Raw genomic sequence first — 22,647 nt, 5'->3', positions numbered from 1 at the left:
CAGGAGAACATTAGGCTGTTAGCAATGACAATCCTCTACCACTGGGTTTAGTGAATACTCTGGGTTTCAGTCATGAATGATTGAATCATTGTGACTCAACAAGGCTGTGTGTGTGTGTGTGTGTGTGTGTGTGTGTGTGTGTGTGTGTGTGTGTGTGTGTGTGTGTGTGTGTGTGTGTGTGTGTGTGTGTGTGTGTGTGTGTGTGTGTGTGTGTGTGTGTGTGTGTGTGTGTGTGTGTGTGTGTGTGTGTCCAGGTTACACAGTAACATCGGTGGTGTCGGCCAAGAACCTGTTCTACTAACAACCATACTGGCAAGGTCATCATCTTCACCCTCAAGAACACTGGTAACCTCACCATCCTGCACTCCCTCAAAGGACAACAGGTAGACTCAACAGCTGGGCTTCCCAAACTCTCTTTTAACTGGGGCCCTAAGACATGTCTACCACCTATTTGATTGACACAACACTAACCTGAGCCACAACCCCAAGTCCTAAACTCAGAACCAAAACTGAACAGTTACACAGTGGTATAAACAAAACTATATTACTCTCTCTTTAAAAGACATATGAAGATCATCCAAACCCCGATAGTCCCTTCTGCTCATGGACCCCACCCTTCTCAATCTGGTTCTCCCATCACCATCTGAGTCCACCATGACAGTAGTCTTTCCAGTCCTTTTGTCAATCTGGCAACCCAGCCAGGACACAGCATCCATGATAGTCTGCGCTATGGAGTCTAGACAGCCTTCCCACATGCCCCCAGTAGCCAACAACATTAAACAGCATCCATGATAGACTGCACTGTGAGTCACTAGACACTTCCCACGCCCCCTGTAGCCAACAACATTACACAGCATCCATGATAGACAAAATGTGGAATAGAAGCCTTTGAATGTAGTCAACAACATTACACAGCATCCATGATAGACTCAAGGAGTCTCACAGCCTTCCCACGCCCCCATGTAGCCAACAACATTACACAGCATCCATGATAGACTGCACTATGGAGTCTAGACAGCCTTCCCACGCCCCCATGTAAGCCATAACATTACACAGCATCCATGATAGACTGCACTATGGAGTCTATGCTTTCCCACGCCCCCATGTTCAATGTTACACAGATCCCATGTGTTCCTCATCTCTGTCCCCCTTCATTCAAAACACATTCCATCTACATTGTGAATACAAATAGTAAAACAAGCTTCCAGCTACAGTAAACAACACCAGCTAAGAGGATACTACAGTTAGAGAGATCCATAACAACACCAGCTAAGAGGATACTTTAGAGAGATCCAAAAACACCAGCTAAGAGGATACTACAGTTAGAGAGATCCATAACAACACCAGCTAAGAGGATACTACAGACAGAGAGAGATCCAAAACAACACCAGCTAAGAGGATACTACAGTTAGAGAGATCCATAACAACACCAGCTAAGAGGATACTACAGACAGAGAGATCCATAACAACACCAGCTAAGAGGATACTACAGTTAGAGAGATCCATAACAACACCAGCTAAGAGGATACTACAGTTAGAGAGATCCATAACAACACCAGCTAAGAGGATACTACAATTAGAGAGATCCATAACAACACCAGCTAAGAGATACTACAGTTAGAGAGATCCATAACAACACCAGCTAAGAGAGGATTCAAAGCGACAGACAGAGAGATCTACAGACAGAGAGATCCATAACAACACCAGCTAAGAGGATACTACAGTTAGAGATCCATAACAACACACCAGCTAACCAGAAGAGATACTACAGACAGATGAGATCCATAACAACACCAGCTAAGAGTTACGTTGTTAGATGATCCATAACAATTGAACTCTGTTTACTAAACGTTAGAGATATCCATAACAACACCAGCTAAGAGGATACTACAGTTAGAGTCTCCATAACAACAACCCAGCTAAGAGGAATTACAGACAGAGGATCCATAACAACACCAGAACATCACAGACACTGAGACCATGCCAGCTAAGAGGATACTACAGACAGATGGTGATGTTAAGAGGATACTAGAGACAGAGAGATCCATTACAACACCAGCTAAGAGGATACTACAGACAGAGATCCTTAACAACAGCTAAGAGGATACTACAGACAGAGAGATCCCATAACAACACCAGCTAAGAGAGTTCAATACTCCAGACAGAACAACACCAGCTACCAGTGGAAGAGATACTACAGACAGAGAGATCCATAACAACACCAGCTAAGAGGATACTACAGACAGATCCTAAGAATACTCTACCACTGGGTTTAGTGAACTACAGACAGAGGTTTAACAACACATGAAGGATTGAATCATTGAGACTAACAACACCAGCTAAGAGTGTACTGTGTTCAGAGAGATCCATAACAACACCAGTAAGAGTGATGTGTGTTGTGAGTCCATAACAACACCAGCTAAGTGTACTACAGTGTGTGAGAGAATGAGTTAGTGTGTAACAACACCAGCTAAGAGGATACATCAGTGAGATCCCAACAACACCAGCTAAGAGGATACTACAGACAGAGGATCCATAACAACACCAGCACCATACTACAGACAGAGAGATCATCTTCACCCTAAAGGAACAGGCTTTGTGCTAGCTACCTCACCATCCTGCAACTAAGAGGATACTACAGTTCCACCAGCTAAGAGGCTCAATCCATAACAACACCAGGAGGATACTACAGTTAGAGAGATCCATAACAACACCAGCTAGAGGATACACAGACAGAGAGATCCATAACAACACAGCTAAGAGGATACTACAGTTAGAGAGATCCATAACAACACCAGCTAAGAGGATACTACTTAGAGAGATCCATAACAACACCAGAATGTAGATCATTGAGGATACTACAGACAAGATCCATAACTTTTAACTGGGGCCCATAAGACATGTCTACTACCTATTTGATTGACAACAACCAGCTAAGAGGAGCCACAACCCCAAGTCCTAAACTCCAGCTAATAAACTGAACAGTTACACAACACCATAAGAGGATACACAGTTAGAGAGATCCATAACAACACTGGCATTACTCTCTCTTTAAAAACACACCAGAAGATCATCCAAGACCCCGATAGTCCCTTCTGCTCATAACAACCCCACCCTTACTCAATCTGGTTCCCCATAACTCACCAGTTAACTGTCCACCATAACACAACAGTAGTCTAAGATCCTTAGAGCCATAACAACCAGTCTAAGACAGAGAGATCCATAACAACACAATCTGGGATACAGACAGAGCCAGGATCCAGCATCCATGACAACACCAGCTAGCTTATAACACAGCTAAGAGGATACTAGCTATAACACCAGCTAAGAGGATACTACAGACAGAGAGATTAAGAGAGACATAACAACACCAGCCCAGAGGATACTAGCCATAACAACAGCTAAGAGCATCCATGATAGACTCCACTATGCTAAGAGTCTACAGACAGAGATCCATAACCCCAGCTAGAGACACACATCCATACACAGCATCCATGATAGACTGCGCTATGGAGTCTAGACAGCCTTCCCACGCCCCCATGTAGTCAACAACATTACACAGCATCCATGATAGACTGCGCTATGGAGTCTAGACAGCCTTCCCACGCCCCCATGTAGCCAACAACATTACACAGCATCCATGATAGACTGCAGCTAAGAGTCTAGACAGCCTTCCATACAACCCCATGTAAGCCAACAACATTACACAGCATCCATGATAGACTGCAGCTATGAGGTCTAGACAGCCTTCATAACAACACCCCCATGATAGCCAACAACATTACACAGATCCATCCATGACAACACCAGCTAAGAGGATACTACAGACAGAGAGATCCATCAGAAAACAACATTCCAGCATCCATTAGACTGACTAGAATCCATAAAACACCAGCTTACCAGACAGAGTCCATAACAACACCAGAGGATACTAAGTCCCCCTTCATTCAGTTAAGATTCCATCTACATTGTGACCAGCTAAGAGGATACAAGTTAGACAGTAAACAACACCAGCTAAGAGGATACTACAGTTAGAGAGATCCATAACAACACCAGCTAAGAGGATACTACAGACAGAGAGATCCATAACAACACCAGCTAAGAGGATACTACAGTTAGAGAGATCCATAACAACACCAGCTAAGAGGATACTACAGACAGAGAGATCCATAACAACACCAGCTAAGAGGATACTACAGTTAGAGAGATCCATAACAACACCAGCTAAGAGGATACTACAGTTACAGAGATCCATAACAACACCAGCTAAGAGGATACTACAGTTAGAGATCAGAGATCCATAACAACACCAGCTAAGAGGATACTACAGTTAGAGAGATCCATAACAACACCAGCTAAGAGGATACTACAGACAGAGAGATCCATAACAACACCAGCTAAGAGGATACTACAGTTAGAGAGATCCATAACAACACCAGCTAAGAGGATACTACAGAGAGAGATCCATAACAACACCAGCTAAGAGGATACTAAGAGGATACACAGTTAGAGAGATCCATAAGAGGATACAACACCAGCTAAGAGGATACTACAGTTAGAGAGATCCATAACAACACCAGCTAAGAGGATATTACAGACAGAGAGATCCATAACAACACCAGCTAAAAGGATACTACAGTTAGAGAGATCCATAACAACACCAGCTAAGAGGATACTACAGTTAGAGAGATCCATAACAACACCAGCTAAGAGGATACTACAGTTAGAGAGATCCATAACAACACCAGCTAAGAGGATACTACAGACAGAGAGATCCATAACAACACCAGCTAAGAGGATACTACAGACAGAGAGATCCATAACAACACCAGCTAAAAGGATACTACAGACAGAGAGATCCATAACAACACCAGCTAAGAGGATACTACAGACAGAGAGATCCATAACAACACCAGCTAAGATAATACTACATACAGAGAGATCCATAACAACACCAGCTAAGAGGATACTACAGACAGAGATCCATAACAACACCAGCTAAGAGGATACTACAGACAGAGAGATCCATAACAACACCAGCTAAGAGGATACTACAGACAGAGATCCATAACAACACCAGTTAAGAGGATACTACAGTTAGAGAGATCCATAACAACACCAGCTAAGAGGATACTACAGTTAGAGAGATCCATAACAACACCAGCTAAGAGGATACTACAGTTAGAGAGATCCATAACAACACCAGCTAAGAGGATACTACAGACAGAGAGATCCATAACAACACCAGCTAAGAGGATACTACAGTTAGAGATACTACATCCATAACAACACCAGCTAAGAGGATACTACAGACAGAGAGATCCATAACAACACCAGCTAAGAGGATACTACAGTTAGAGAGATCCATAACAACACCAGCTAAGAGGATACTACAGACAGAGATCCATAACAACACCAGCTAAGAGGATACTACAGACAGAGAGATCCATAACAACACCAGCTAAGAGGATACTACAGTTAGAGAGATCCATAACAACACCAGCTAAGAGGATACTACAGACAGAGAGATCCATAACAACACCAGCTAAGAGGATACTACAGACAGAGAGATCCATAACAACACCAGCTAAGAGGATACTACAGTTAGAGAGATCCATAACAACACCAGCTAAGAGGATACTACAGTTAGAGAGATCCATAACAACACCAGCTAAGAGGATACTACAGTTAGAGAGATCCATAACAACACCAGCTAAGAGGATACTACAGTTAGAGAGATCCATAACAACACCAGCTAAGAGGATACTACAGACAGAGATCCATAACAACACCAGAGAGATCCATAACAACACCAGCTAAGAGGATACTACAGTTAGAGAGATCCATAACAACACCAGCTAAGAGGATACTACAGACAGAGAGATCCATAACAACACCAGCTAAGAGGATACTACAGTTAGAGAGATCCATAACAACACCAGCTAAGAGGATACTACAGTTAGAGAGATCCATAACAACACCAGCTAAGAGGATACTACAGTTAGAGAGATCCATAACAACACCAGCTAAGAGGATACTACAGTTAGAGAGATCCATAACAACACCAGCTAAGAGGATACTACAGACAGAGAGATCCATAACAACACCAGCTAAGAGGATACTACAGTTAGAGAGATCCATAACAACACCAGCTAAGAGGATACTACAGTTAGAGAGATCCATAACAACACCAGCTAAGAGGATACTACAGACAGAGATCCATAACAACACCAGCTAAGAGGATACTACAGTTAGAGATCCATAACAACACCAGCTAAGAGGATACTACAGTTAGAGAGATCCATAACAACACCAGCTAAGAGGATACTACAGAGAGAGATCCATAACAACACCAGCTAAGAGGATACTACAGTTAGAGAGATCCATAACAACACCAGCTAAGAGGATTCTACAGACAGAGAGATCCATAACAACACCAGCTAAGAGGATACTAACATACAGACAGAGATCCATAACAACACCAGCTAAGAGGATACTACAGACAGAGAGATCCATAACAACACCAGCTAAGAGGATACTACAGTTAGAGAGATCCTATATAACAACACCAGCTAAGAGGATACTACAGTTAGAGAGATCCATAACAACACCAGCTAAGAGGATACTACAGACAGAGAGATCCATAACAACACCAGCTAAGAGAATACTACAGACAGAGAGATCCATAACAACACCAGCTAAGAGGATACTACAGTTAGAGAGATCCATAACAACACCAGTTAAGAGAATACTACAGACAGAGAGATCCATAACAACACCAGCTAAGAGGATACTACAGTTAGAGAGATCCATAACAACACCAGCTAAGAGGATACTACAGACAGAGAGATCCATAACAACACCAGCTAAGAGGATACTACAGACAGAGAGATCCATAACAACACCAGCTAAGAGGATACTACAGTTAGAGAGATCCATAACAACACCAGCTAAGAGGATACTACAGACAGAGAGATCCATAACAACACCAGCTAAGAGGATACTACAGACAGAGAGATACCATCCATAACAACACCAGCTAAGAGGATACTACAGACAGAGAGATCCATAACAACACCAGCTAAGAGGATACTACAGACAGAGAGATCCATAACAACACCAGCTAAGAGGATACTACAGACAGAGAGATCCATAACAACACCAGCTAAGAGGATACTACAGACAGAGAGATCCATAACAACACCAGCTAAGAGGATACTACAGACAGAGAGATCCATAACAACACCAGCTAAGAGGATACTACAGTTAGAGAGATCCATAACAACACCAGCTAAGAGGATACTACAGTTAGAGAGATCCATAACAACACCAGCTAAGAGGATACTACAGTTAGAGAGATCCATAACAACACCAGCTAAGAGGATACTACAGATAGAGAGATCCATAACAACACCAGCTAAGAGGATACTACAGACAGAGAGATCCATAACAACACCAGCTAAGAGGATACTACAGACAGAAAGATCCATAACAACACCAGCTAAGAGGATACTACAGACAGAGAGATCCATAACAACACCAGCTAAGAGGATACTACAGACAGAGAGATCCATAACAACACCAGCTAAGAGGATACTACAGACAGAGAGATCCATAACAACACCAGCTAAGAGGATACCACAGACAGAGAGATCCATAACAACACCAGCTAAGAGGATACTACAGACAGAGAGATCCATAACAACACTCATTGAGAGGAACAGACCTGGGTTCAAATACTATTTGACATCATTTCAAAGACTACAGCTGGGCTTGACTGAGCTCGCCTGATGCAATGGAACGAACGGAATAGTTCCAAAAGTGTAAATCATTGGCAGTCCAGATAGGCTAAAGAAAACGTTAAACGTATTTGAAAAGTTCAAATGGTATCTGAACCCAGGTCTGGTTGATAAAAGGCTGGGTTGTTTTGCGGAGCCAACTAGCCTCTACATGGAAACATCTGGGTCTGTTACCTGAACGATGATGATGATGACTGGAATGCTATGCTAATGAATGCTAATGACGTTTTCTGGGGGGTTTTAATGATGTGGTCAAGGCATGTGGTGAAGGATGTGGTGAAGGACGTGTGAAGGATGTGGTGAAGGATGTGGTGAAGGACGTGTGTAGGACGTGTGATTGTGGGGATCTTAATGATCTCAGTTGGTTAGCATGGTGTATTTAGAGTCTGATGTGCCAGCTGGAGTAATGGGTTCAATTCCCACATGGGCCACATCTACTGAGTATGAAACACTATGTGTTTACTCTGGATAAAAGTGTCTGCTAAATAAATGTGGTTGATCCAGGGTGCTGATGGTCTGGATGTGTGGTTATATTTCAGATCGGGTCGTACTATGGGAGTGAGATCTCCCCGGTGGATATAGATGGTGATGGAGTAACAGACAACCTACTGGTGGCAGCTCCCATGTTCTTCAGTGGAGGCTGGGAGAAGGGCAAGGTGTACATCTACAGAGTGACTGAGCTGGTGGGTGGGCACGCACACACACACACACACACACACACACACGCACGCACGCACACACACACACTCACAGATGTACGAATGCTCACACACACACGTCACACTCGTGTGCACACACATTCACTTACACACACGCCCCAGGTCCCGTTACCAAACACAATTAAAACCAGGTCAGTACAGAATACGAAACACCTCGACCAGATCACATAGAGACAAACTATCCCAGTGCATTGTATTTACATTACAACACATCAGACCAGACCTTCCAGAGCCTTGATGGGTTAGTTAACCCACTGGTACAACACAGTCTACCAGACGTTCCAGAGCCTTGATGGGTTAGTTAACCCACTGGTACAACACAGTCTACCAGACCTTCCAGAGCCTTGATGGGTTAGTTAACCCACTGGTACAACACAGTCTACCAGACGTTCCAGAGCCTTGATGGGTTAGTTAACCCACTGGTACAACACATCAGACCAGACCTTCCAGAGCCTTGATGGGTTAGTTAACCCACTGGTACAACACATCAGACCAGACCTTCCAGAGCTTTGATGGGTTAGTTAACCCACTGGTACAACACAGTCTACTAGACGTTCCAGAGCCTTGATGGGTTAGTTAACCTACTGGTACAACACATCAGACCAGACGTTCCAGAGCCTTGATGGGTTAGTTAACCCACTGGTACAACACAGTCTACTAGACGTTCCAGAGCCTTGATGGGTTAGTTAACCTACTGGTACAACACATCAGACCAGATGTTCCAGAGCCTTGATGGGTTAGTTAACCCACTGGTATAACACAGTCTACCAGATGTTCCAGAGCCTTGATGGGTTAGTTAACCCACTGGTACAACACAGTCTACCAGATGTTCCAGAGCCTTGATGGGTTAGTTAACCCACTGGTACAACATCAACAGTCTACCAGATGTTCCAGAGCCTTGATGGGTTAGTTAACCCACTGGTACAACATCAACAGTCTACCAGACTTTTGGCACCTGCCATCACACAGATGAAATGAACAGCCTCCCTCCCTGCCCCAGCACGCCGTCTGGGGGTGGCAGGGTAGCCTAGTGGTTAGAGCGTTGGACTAGCAACCGAAAGGTTGCAAGTTCGAATCCCCGAGCTGACAAGGTACAAATCTGTCGCTCTGCCCCTGAACAGGCAGTTAACCCACTGTTCCTAGGCCGTCATTGAAAATAAGAATTTGTTCTTAATTAACTGACTTGCCTAGTAAAATAAAGGTAAAATTAAAATTAAAAATTCATTAGAGTCTTGGTTGGTCAGGTAGGAAAGCATTCACTACATCAAACTGAATTAACAGCCTGTTATTTGGAGAAGAAAGGGGCTTCTTAGTAGGTGGAAATGACTGCAGAGGAATTCCTGTAGTTTTGAGACTCTCTCTCTCTCTCTGTTTCTCTCTCTCTGATTCTCTCTCTCTGTTTCTCTCTCTCTCTTTCTCTCTCCCTCTCTAATATACTATAAGGGGTACCTGTGGACTGATAAGGGCTTGATCATTAAGGTTCCCCAAACAAGAAAAAAAGACAAGGGATCCCCCAACTAAGGACACAAAAGGGGTGTTGTGTTTAGGTTAAAAATAAGTGACAGAGAGGTGGCCTTCCATTCTACCAATAAGCCACTGTGGAATGACAGTGATGGTCTCCCCATCACACCACATGTTTCTAATGTTCCCCACTGAGTATGATCCTCTCTCACACACACACACACACACACACACACACACACACACACACACACACACACACACACACACACACACACACACACACACACACACACACACACACACACACACACACACACACACACACACACACACACACACACACACACACACTACCCTGTCCTCCTCTTTCCTTTTAAAAGACAACTGAAGAAAACAAGTGATCTAATGTTTCAGCCGTTCATAGGCTGTAGATTAGGGAGAAAGATGAGACAGACTGGAGAGTGATCATGTGTATGGCCGATGACGGCCTAAAATACTTGGCTCCCATACTTTCTTCATGCTGAAGGATTGTACCTTTTCCCAGACTGAGGATAAACCTAATTCTACTCCGACTGACTTTACACCCACTGTGAATACTCAAAGTTCCTCAGAAACATCCCTAAAGAAACATCAAGAAGCCTTGTTTGCCTTTGATCATGTGACACTCGGATGAATCACCCATCCCTCATGTTGACAATGTTTTTGGGAAATCATATTTCCCCCTTGGGATAGAAAATGGGTTAAACCCTTCCTCTTGCGTGAGCAAAAACAATGCGGCTTGAGGTTTTCAGTTGATTTCAAATTCAAAACTCATAACTCCCCAGTTATTGTTTGTTAGTTACTTTGGTCTATTTATGTAAACAAAAACAAAAGGTTTCCAACATGTTTTGTTTACTTTCCTAAATGAATTTGGAATAACAAATGAAAGCTTCTGTAAAGACTGAAGGGGAAAGTTAAAGACAACAATGTCTCTATGTCTCATTATGAGCTGTGTAAATAAATGGAGGACTGTCCATTTGAAGAAGATCATGGATGGATGACTGAGATATCCCAGAAGCCTGTGGGGTGGGGCTACCCGGCCGCAGCACAGGAGATAACAGATTTAGAACTTACAGTTTTTCTCAATTGCTAAAACATAATTTCTGAAACCTTGCTCCATTTCCTGAAAACATTCAACACAAAACCTCATCTTCAAGCACTATTTACATAACCTCTGACTCCTCTCGCAAAATGAAACATTCGCCTCAAAACAGTTTTACCTGTGTTCAAAATCAAACACTGCTCTCAAATCATAAACAAAGTGATCAAAATTATATACGCTCTCAAGCAGTCAGTAAACAATACACAGAAAAATAGAAAACACATTGTTCAAAACATACAATTCTCAGGGAGAAGTACATTTTTAATATAAAAAAATATTCATATTTTTCCGTCATTGTCTTTTGATGAACGAAAACATGTTCTATCATAGCAGCTCAAAATGGATAGGAAATTACTACTCTGCTTTGCTCTTTGCAATTGAGTTTTTTGTTCTTCCTCCTCCTTGTACCCCTATTTTTACAGTACTGTACCCTGCATCTCACAAACGTGTCTGTGATACTGTAATTCTTGTTCTTTGTTGATATGAACCTGCAACCAGTCAAAATCTATTGAGCAGTCAGTACTGTTAATAAATGGAAAGCACAATGTTCAGGGCCATAAAATTTGTCCATTGTACAGTATACAGCCTACAATGCACTGTACTACAGTATACAATACTAAAAGGGACAAAAATCAAAAGGAGTAAACGTGATCAATGTTGCTCGAATTTCATCAGCTATTTCCACTCTTTGTCTTCCTCTTCCTCCTCTTCTTCCTGTTTCTTGCCCTCCTCCTCCTCTTCCTCCTCGTCGCCCACCTCGCATACGCACTCGTCCTCGTACATTGTTTCTTCTATCCATTCTCAGACTTTCTCCTTCCCACCTTCAACAACCTGTTTGCTCTCTGAACTGGCTTATATTGGTTGTGTCGCATCATTTGAAACAGGTTAAATCAATTTTGAGTGGTTGTGTTCAATCAATGACATGTGTTCTCTATTTGTATTTGATTGTTGCCACTTGTGTTTACCAGTATGGATGACATGTGCATTAGAGTGCAGAATGTGTTTTGAGAATGAGAATGTGTTTAGAGTTTTGCTGAAAAGTCTAAGTGAGATCTGCAAATTGTGTTTTACCATGTGAAATGGTTTAAGGTATTGACAACAGACTGCATAATTAGCTAAATGAGTCCAGACAACTGAGAACTTTGTTCAGCCAATGGGTTTTAGTGTTTTAGCAATTGAGAAAAACTGTAACTCCATTTCCTTAGCCACTATGTCTGTTGTTGATGGATTCCGCTTGTGCATATGTTTTTCAAGGTTTTTCAACCAAAGACTCTTTAAGTAGAGTAACAAAGAGAATCCTACCAACCAATAGGGGAAACATTGGCAAATACATAATTGAATAGACATGCACATGACACAACCTTTACCTACAGTACCCTCTATCCCGTGTATCAGAAATATTCCATCCTATTTCCTTCTTCAGAATCGTTTCGTCCTGGAGGGAGCGTTGGAGATCCAGGACCATGGTCAGAACGCTCGGTTCGGCTCCTCGCTGGCCCCGGTCCCTGACCTGAACGGGGACGGCTTCAACGACGTGGTGGTGGGGGCTCCGCTGGAGGATGACCACAGAGGAGCTATCTACGTCTTCTTCAGCCAACGCAACAGGATTCTGCGGAAATACAAACAGAGGATAGCTGCGTTAGACATCGCTAGTGGCCTGCGCTACTTTGGTCGTAGTATCCATGGCAGTATGGACATGAATGAGGATGGCCTGGTGGACTTGGCCGTGGGGTCCCTGGGGGCAGCCGTGCTTCTATGGTAGGTCACTTAGATATTAACAAGTGTTCTACTGTTCCTCTGGTAGGTCACTTAGATATTAACAAGTGTTCTACTGTTCCTCTGCTAGGTCACTTAGATATTAACAAGTGTTCTACTGTTCCTCTGGTAGGTCACTTAGATATTAACAAGTGTTCTACTGTTCCTCTGGTAGGTCACTTAGATATTAACACGTGTTCTACTGTTCCTCTGGTAGGTCACTTAGATATTAACAAGTGTTCTACTGTTCCTCTGGTAGGTCACTTAGATGTTAACACATTTTCTACTGTTCCTCTGGTAGGTCACTTAGATATTAACAAGTGTTCTACTGTTCCTCTGGTAGGTCACTTAGATATTAACACGTGTTCTACTGTTCCTCTGGTAGGTCACTTAGATATTAACAAGTGTTCTACTGTTCCTCTGGTAGGTCACTTAGATATTAACAAGTGTTCTACTGTTCCTCTGGTAGGTCACTTAGATATTAACAAGTGTTCTACTGTTCCTCTGGTAGGTCACTTAGATATTAACAAGTGTTCTACTGTTCCTCTGGTAGGTCACTTAGATATTAACAAGTGTTCTACTGTTCCTCTGGTAGGTCACTTAGATATTAACAAGTGTTCTACTGTTCCTCTGGTAGATCACTTAGATATTAACAAGTGTTCTACTGTTCCTCTGGTAGGTCACTTAGATATTAACAAGTGTTCTACTGTTCCTCTGTTCCTCTGTAGGTCACTTAGATGTTAACAAGTGTTCTACTGTTCCTCTGGTAGGTCACTTAGATATTAACAAGTGTTCTACTGTTCCTCTGGTAGGTCACTTAGATATTAACACGTGTTCTACTGTTCCTCTGGTAGGTCACTTAGATGTTAACAAGTGTTCTACTGTTCCTCTGGTAGGTCACTTAGATATTAACAAGTGTTCTACTGTTCCTCTGGTAGGTCACTTAGATATTAACAAGTGTTCAACTGTCCCTCTGGTAGGTCACTTAGATATTAAGTGTTCTACTGTTCCTCTTAGATATTAACAAGTGTTCTACTGTTTCTATGGTATTGTATGTATGCGGAGCATATAATAACCACATTTATGATCATAACACTGTATGGTTCATCTGCAGGTCTCGCAGTGTCGTCCGAATTCATGCCAACATCAGGTTTGAACCCAGCAAGATCAACGTCTTTGTGAAGGACTGTGAGAGGGGAGGCAAGGACGTGACCTGCATGTCAGCCATAGTGTGTCTAAACGTCACCGCCCGGACAGCCATACCTCCTACACAGGAAGTGGGTGAGTGTTCAAAAATGACCAATTGAGTCACGTTATAGACTATAATGTAGTCTGCATCCTTCTACTGATTATAACTTCAGTGAGTCACGTTATAGACTATAATGTAGTCTGCATCCTTCTACTGATTATAACTTCAGTGAGTCACGTTATAGACTATAATGTAGCCTGCATCCTTCTACTGATTATAACTTCAGTGAGTCACGTTATAGACTATAATGTAGTCTGCATCCTTCTACTGATTATAACTTCAGTGAGTCACGTTATAGACTATAATGTAGTCTGCATCCTTCTACTGATTATAACTTCAGTGAGTCACGTTATAGACTATAATGTAGCCTGCATCCTTCTCCTGATTATAACTTCAGTGAGTCACCTTATAGACTATAATGTAGTCTGCATCCTTCTACTGATTATAACTTCAGTGAGTCACGTTATAGACTATAATGTAGTCTGCATCCTTCTACTGATTATAACTTCAGTGAGTCACGTTATAGACTATAATGTAGCCTGCATCCTTCTACTGATTATAACTTCAGTGAGTCACCTTATAGACTATAATTATAACTTCAGTGAGTCACGTTATAGACTATAATGTATCCTTCCTTCTACTGATTATAACTTCAGTGAGTCACGTTATAGACTATAATGTAGTCTGCATCCTTCTACTGATTATAACTTCAGTGAGTCACGTTATAGACTATAATGTAGTCTGCATCCTTCTACTGATTATAACTTCAGTGAGTCACGTTATAGACTATAATGTAGCCTGCATCCTTCTACTGATTATAACTTCAGTGAGTCACGTTATAGACTATAATTTAGTCTGCATCTGCATCTTCTACTGATTATAACTTCAGTGAGTCACGTTATAGACTATAATGTAGCCTGCATCCTTCTCCTGATTATAACTTCAGTGAGTCACGTTATAGACTATAATGTAGTCTGCATCCTTCTACTGATTATAACTTCAGTGAGTCACGTTATAGACTATAATGTAGTCTGCATCCTTCTACTGATTATAACTTCAGTGAGTCACGTTATAGACTATAATGTAGCCTGCATCCTTCTCCTGATTATAACTTCAGTGAGTCACGTTATAGACTATAATGTAGTCTGCATCCTTCTACTGATTATAACTTCAGTGAGTCACGTTATAGACTATAATGTAGCCTGCATCCTTCTACTGATTAAAACTTCAGTGAGTCACGTTATAGACTATAATGTAGTCTGCATCCTTCTACTGATTATAACTTCAGTGCAAGAGATGTCAGATTGACTCCAACTACCTTGAGATATTGCTGATGTTGCTGAACTCTTTCTCTGCACTTCTCATAATATGGGTTCTGTTTAAGCCGCCCACTGCTTACTGCTTTTATGGGGATGAGAACTAAACAAATAAAACTGGATTCATCTTAATTAATGGATGTAATATCCCAGTGGAGCCACAAAGCCTTGTTTCTATTCAGGAATACGTTTATTCACTGTTTGTTCACTGTACAGTCAGCAGAGGACCTCATTGTCTTTCAGGCAAAACTGACATCTTGATTAACGCTACTGTTGATCTCCTACTGTTCTATGTTTAGAGCAAAGCTTAGCCTTTCCAAGACTGTTCTATGTTTGAAGCAAAGCTTAGCCTTTCCAAGACTGTTCTATGTTTAGAGCAAAGCTTAGCCTTTCCAAGACTGTTCTATGTTTGAAGCAAAGCTTAGCCTTTCCAAGACTGTTTTATGTTTAGAGCAAAGCTTAGCCTTTCCAAGACTGTTCTATGTTTGAAGCAAAGCTTAGCCTTTCCAAGACTGTTCTATGTTTGAAGCAAAGCTTAGCCTTTCCAAGACTGTTCTATGTTTGAAGCAAAGCTTAGCCTTTCCAAGACTGCTCTATGTTTGAAGCAAAGCTTAGCCTTTCCAAGACTGTTCTATGTTTGAAGCAAAGCTTAGCCTTTCCAAGACTGTTTTATGTTTAGAGCAAAGCTTAGCCTTTCCAAGACTGTTCTATGTTTGAAGCAAAGCTTAGCCTTTCCAAGACTGTTCTATGTTTGAAGCAAAGCTTAGCCTTTCCAAGACTGTTCTATGTTTGAAGCAAAGCTTAGCCTTTCCAAGACTGTTCTATGTTTGAAGCAAAGCTTAGCCTTTCCAAGACTGTTTTATGTTTAGAGCAAAGCTTAGCCTTTCAAAGACTGTTTTATGTTTAGAGCAAAGCTTTCCAAGACTGTTCTGTTTCGAGCAAAGCTTAGCCTTTCCAAGCTTGCTACACATTGGCTAAGGATCAAGTCAGCACTAGAAGTAATGCAGTTCAGACTCATAGTCCAAACGTGTATTGCTCAATGTCTCTGCTTGGTTGTTGTTGAGTCAGTCAGACCGCTCTGTTGTTGGCTCACTAAGTGAAAGGGTGATGGCTTCTTGCCCCGGAGCAGAGCCACAGGAAAATGTTTCCTCGCTATCAGTGACAGTTTAGGATATCATTCTATCTGCCAAACACATACGCTGCAGGCTACAGAGCGGTTGCGGACATGCTATGCCAACTGCTACATCTGATGAGAACTGATGTGGATTATCCTAGCCTCTGACTGTTAGCCTAGCATACTGTATGTAAATTGCCCTCCGAATAGTATGCATTCTGTCCACTCTACTCATTGAATTTCTATGGTGGCAATATAATCAGGCTGATGGTTGTCAGGCTGTGGATAACCCGACATGGCTACTCCACACTTCTGAATCTCCCTGGAGACCGTTTCGGTTGCCGTGGCTCTGAGGTGTTGAATCACCGACAGTGACCCACCCGTGCTCTGACACAAGGTATCTCTGGTCACAATTTGTTTTAAAGGTTGAGGCCTGTTGGCTCAGGTTTTCCCCCTTGTGTGGGACTATAGGAGGCAGGCTAAGGAGGCAGGCTAAGGAGGCATTGAGGCGTGGATGTTTCTGGTTAACCTCCCAACCTCCCACCATCTTTGTCACATATGTTAGACGGGCCAAACTAATAGGAAGAAGCCTCAGAAAGTTATCTTGTCCTCCGCCGGGACGGTTGGACATTTAGGGGACACTGAACAGTGGGAACACATTGATTTGATTTCCGCTCATTATCATGTCTGGTCTAGTAACATCTGTCAGATGTGCTGCTGCTGCTGCTGGGCCTGCAAATCTGTTGTTGTCAACTGTACAAGGAAGACTAAACTTTGAGAAAAGAGATATCTACAAATGTGCTTAAGGTAACATGCTTTCAACTTTAAGCAGCATCTGATGGAAATGGAAAGAGCATGTGTTCAACATCCACTGAAGTAGCTATCAACTTTAATAGATACAGTAGTTGCTGTGGTAACCAAACAATCAGACTTGCTAGTTTAGCTAACCAAACCATCAGTTCTAGCTTGCCATTATGAAAATGGAATTCAACAATGCCAATGTTTTCAATTGAACTTTTGCTTTTAAAAAGCATCTCAAATATAGAACATGTAAGAATGAACTATAGCCATTGAATTCTACCATGCAAATATACCATACGTTATAGGGAAATAATGCACACTCTAGAATGCCTTTCAAGCCAATCAGAAAGGAGCATTCAACAATGTCATGGTATAATGGAGAGAGTAGGTATGAGGTATGGGAGACCAGTGTACTCTCTGGTTGGCATGCTCAGTAGGGTAATGTGCATGAGCTCTGCATTTTATGGTATTTTCCCCAAGCTATTAAAGCAGTGTAATAAATAACGTGCCTCTTAAACAGTGTGGGTTGGAAATGAATCACTTCCAAAGCCATATGGCTCAAGAGGTCTAGTCAACTCTCTGAACTCCGCAGTAGTCACTCATTGAAATGTCCTCGACTGAGACGTAGTTTCAGTTCCTTGACGGTGGCTCTTGTATTTTGTCCAAGTTTCTTTTTTGTAATGTAATCTTTGCTGCTTCTGGTCATTACTTTATAGAAAATAAAGTATTGATGTATAGAACATGTTTCCAACATTTATGCTCCCTCTTTCTTCATCTCTCTAGCCATCACTTACAACACCACCATTGGGGAGCGCCGATTCAACCCCAGAGCCATAATGGACGACCCTGATAAACTGCTGTTTCAAAACCTGACCCTGCTTTCTGGAGAGGAGACTTGTCAACACATCTACTTCCATGTCATGGTGAGCACTGACTGAACTCTAGCTCAATTACAAATCAACATCTAGACTCTAACCTATCAGGGAGATCTGAGATTATTGGATAGGTGGAAGCAATATGACTACATTTACATACAGCCAATCAGAAGGTAAGATAGAGACTTGAGACGGTATTATCCAGAGCCATGTATTTAGATAATTGGGACAACTTTTATATTTTTTAAATATTATAATTCTAGACATCCAGACATTCAGCATAGCAATATTGAAATATTCCCCTATGTAATGTTAATGGGGGGGTGTAACATGGTCAATTCATAATGCAGAAACCTCAATGTCCTGACAATCTAAATACATGTCTCTGGTTTAATCCTGTCATTGTAACGTTTCCTATTCTATCCTATCATGATGTTTCCTATTCTATCCTATCATTATGTTTCCTATTCTATCCTATCATTATGTTTCCTATTCTATCCTATCATTATAACATTTCCTATTCTATTCTATCATTATGTTTCCTATTCTATCCTATCATTATGTTTCCTATTCTATCCTATCATTATAACATTTCCTATTCTATCCTATCATTATGTTTCCTATTCTATCCTATCATTATAACATTTCCTATTCTATCCTATCATTATGTTTCCTATTCTATCCTATCATTATGTTTCCTATTCTATCCTATCATTATAACATTTCCTATTCTATTCTATCATTATAACGTTTCCTATTCTATCCTATCATGATGTTTCCTATTCTATCCTATCATTATGTTTCCTATTCTATCCTATCATGATGTTTCCTATTCTATCCTATCATGATGTTTCCTATTCTATCCTATCATTATGTTTCCTATTCTATCCTATCATTATACAGTTTCCTATTCTATCCTATCATTATACAGTTTCCTATTCTATCCTATCATGATGTTTCCTATTCTATCCTATCATTATGTTTCCTATTCTATCCTATCATTATGTTTCCTATTCTATCCTATCATTATGTTTCCTATTCTATCATTATGTTTCCTATTCTATCCTATCATTATGTTTCCTATTCTATCCTATCATTATAACGTTTCCTATTCTATCCTATCATTATAACGTTTCCTATTCTATCCTATCATTATAACGTTTCCTATTCTATCATTATAACGTTTCCTATTCTATCCTATCATTATAAAGTTTCCTATTCTATCCTATCATTATAAAGTTTCCTATTCTATCCTATCATTATAAAGTTTCCTATTCTATCCTATCATTAAAGTTTCCTATTCTATCCTATCATTATAACGTTTCCTATTCTATCCTATCATTATAACGTTTCCTATTCTATCATTATAACGTTTCCTATTCTATCCTATCATTATAACGTTTCCTATTCTATCCTAGCATTATAACGTTTCCTATTCTATCCTATCATTATAACGTTTCCTATTCTATCCTATCATTATAACGTTTCCTATTCTATCATTATAACGTTTCCTATTCTATCCTATCATTATAACGTTTCCTATTCTATCCTAGCATTATAACGTTTCCTATTCTATCCTATCATTATAACGTTTCCTATTCTATCCTATCATTATAACGTTTCCTATTCTATCCTAGCATTATAACGTTTCCTATTCTATCCTATCATTAAAGTTTCCTATTCTATCCTATCATTATAACGTTTCCTATTCTATCCTATCATTATAACGTTTCCTATTCTATCATTATAAAGTTTCCTGTTCTATCATTATAAAGTTTCATATTCTATAATTAAAGTTTCCTATTCTATCCTATCATTATAAAGTTTCCTATTCTATCATTATAAAGTTTCATATTCTATCATTAAAGTTTCCTATTCTATCATTATAAAGTTTCACATTCTATCATTAAAGTTTCCTATTCTATCATTATAAAGTTTCATATTCTATCATTAAAGTTTCATATTCTATCATTAAAGTTTCCTATTCTATCATTATAAAATTTCATATTCTATCATTAAAGTTTCCTATTCTATCCTATCATTATAAAGTTTCCTATTCTATCAATATAAAGTTTCATATTCTATCATTAAAGTTTCCTATTCTATCCTATCATTATAACGTTTCCTATTCTATCATTATAATGTTTCCTATTCTATCCTATCATACAGTTGTAATAACACTGATCCTCCCAACGTGTTGTTGATCCAGGAGACCACGGACTACGTGAGGCCCATCGTGTTCACTGTGGCAGTGGCACTGCAGGATCCCGACCAGGGCCCTGCGCTGGACGACACCTGGGCCACCACCTTCAGGACTGAGGTGAGATACACACATCTGACCACTGACCATCATCACTTCTTATGTAATCACTGATTAGAAATGTCTGGACAGGTAAAACAAAACATTTGCTGGAACCTTCTGTTCATCTGTCCAATCATATCTAATCAGTGATCACTTCAAGGAAGCGATGAAGAAAGGAAGCGCTTTGAGCGGGTCACATGACTGCTTGACCTGAGCACTAACCAGTCGTCTCCTTGTTTAGCTCTTAGTCTACAGCTTTATGAGTGGTATTGTAGTGATTAAGGGGAACATCCAGGGGCTTGAACCAGTGACACTATGGTTTGCAGGGCAAGCATAGTACTCGCTGTACCATAAAGGTCCAGACCTCTTGGCATAGCCGTACTATGATATGGATGTCATTGTAACTGAGTATCTCTCGCTCTACTAGCTTCCCTTCTGGAATGGTTGTGATGAGGACGACCGCTGTATACCAGGCCTGTCCTTACAGAGTACAACTGACCTGCTGTCTTGGAGGTGAGCGCACACACACACACACACACACACACACACACACACACACACACACACACACAGATCAGAATTGATTGATTTCTCCCCCTCCCCACACAGGCAGTTCTGTGGGAATGCAGTCCACTCCAGGGGTGCGATGTGTCGACGTCTGTCCGAAGGAGGGGACGAGGGGTCAGAGCGAGTGATGGAGGGATCGAGGAGGAGGATGTTGGTGGACGTTCGTCTGGAGAACAGGGGAGAAAACGCCTACGGAGCCCGCCTCAACATCACCTACACTCCTAACCTACGATTCTCTAGTCTCATAGTCAAGGTGAAGATTCACATTACATTGGATTTATAGACCACTATTTCAGGACCCAAAGACTATAGTGCAACAATACAGTCCAATAAATGGCAGTACAGTAGACAACAGTACACCAGTATACCAGTTTATTTTATTTTATTTTACCTTTATTTAACCAGGCAAGTCAGTTAAGAACAAATTCTTATTTTCAATGACGGCCTAGGAACAGTGGGCCTGTTCAGGGGCAGAACGACAGATTTGTACCTTGTCAGCTCGGGGGTTTGAACTTGCAACCTTCCGGTTACTAGTCCAACGCTCTAACCACTAGGCTACCCTGCCGCAGACACCAGTATACCAGTACTGCAGACACCAGTACACCAGTACTGCAGACACCAGTACACCAGTACTGCAGACACCAGTACACCAGTACTGCAGACACCAGTACACCTGTACTGCAGACACCAGTACACCAGTACTGCAGACACCAGTACACCAGTACTGCAGACACCAGTACTGCAGACACCAGTACTGCAGACACCAGTACACCAGTACTGCAGACACCAGTACTGCAGACACCAGTACACCAGTACTGCAGACACCAGTATACCAGTACAGCAAACAACAGTATACCAGTACAGCAGACACCAGTATACCAGTACTGCAGACACCAGTATACCAGTACTGCAGACACCAGTATACCAGTACTGCAGACACCAGTATACCAGTACTGCAGACACCAGTACTGCAGACACCAGTACACCAGTACTGCAGAGTCACAGAAACAGTGCTTGGTTGACTGCTCACAGAAGTCAGTGTGAAGATGATTTGGCCAGTCACCTTTAGACTAGTACAGTCTGTCTATTGAAGAACAAGTTCTCCTCAAATACAGTATGGAGAACTACTGCACCTGTTCTAGCCATATAGAATATAATTATTCCTGAGGGAATTCAGGCTTGTCTTATGTAGGAGATTGTCTCTGAGTGTGTTTTATCTCTGTTTCCATCTCAGGACAACTCAGATATCAAGATAGAGTGTCGCAGTGAGGACAGACAGAGGCATGAGAAGACCTGCAACGTCAGCGCTCCCTTCATGAGAGCCAAGACCCAGGTGAGTGGGAGTCCCTTTAGTGACACGGGCATTCAAGGTAGACCACACTGAGACACAGTTCACCATAATGAGTGGGAGTCCCTTTAGTGACACAGGCATTCAAGGTAGACCACACTGAGACACAGTTCACCATAATGAGTGGGAGTCCCTTTAGTGACACAGGCATTCAAGAGACCATCTAAGAGTTACGGAAGAGTGTCCTTCCTGCCCCA

At 41.4% G+C, this 22,647-nt stretch overlaps 1 protein-coding gene across 1 annotated transcript in view; it reads left to right on the top strand.

The window, feature by feature from the left end:
• The window catches only part of LOC115125261 (integrin alpha-11-like), a 103,017-nt gene that overhangs the window by 62,284 nt on the left and 18,086 nt on the right, over positions 1–22,647 (top strand). The window contains 10 exon segments of the mRNA XM_065012337.1: positions 255–288; positions 290–383; positions 8,339–8,482; positions 12,547–12,881; positions 13,993–14,159; positions 18,142–18,281; positions 20,443–20,553; positions 20,963–21,048; positions 21,145–21,355; positions 22,337–22,435. Of these exon segments, the coding sequence (XP_064868409.1) occupies positions 255–288; positions 290–383; positions 8,339–8,482; positions 12,547–12,881; positions 13,993–14,159; positions 18,142–18,281; positions 20,443–20,553; positions 20,963–21,048; positions 21,145–21,355; positions 22,337–22,435 (1,421 nt within the window).

This window comes from Oncorhynchus nerka, linkage group LG27 (genome assembly GCF_034236695.1).
Source record: "Oncorhynchus nerka isolate Pitt River linkage group LG27, Oner_Uvic_2.0, whole genome shotgun sequence".
NCBI classification, from domain to species: Eukaryota; Metazoa; Chordata; class Actinopteri; order Salmoniformes; family Salmonidae; genus Oncorhynchus; species Oncorhynchus nerka.
This window is presented reverse-complemented; position numbering and strand designations above follow the sequence as displayed.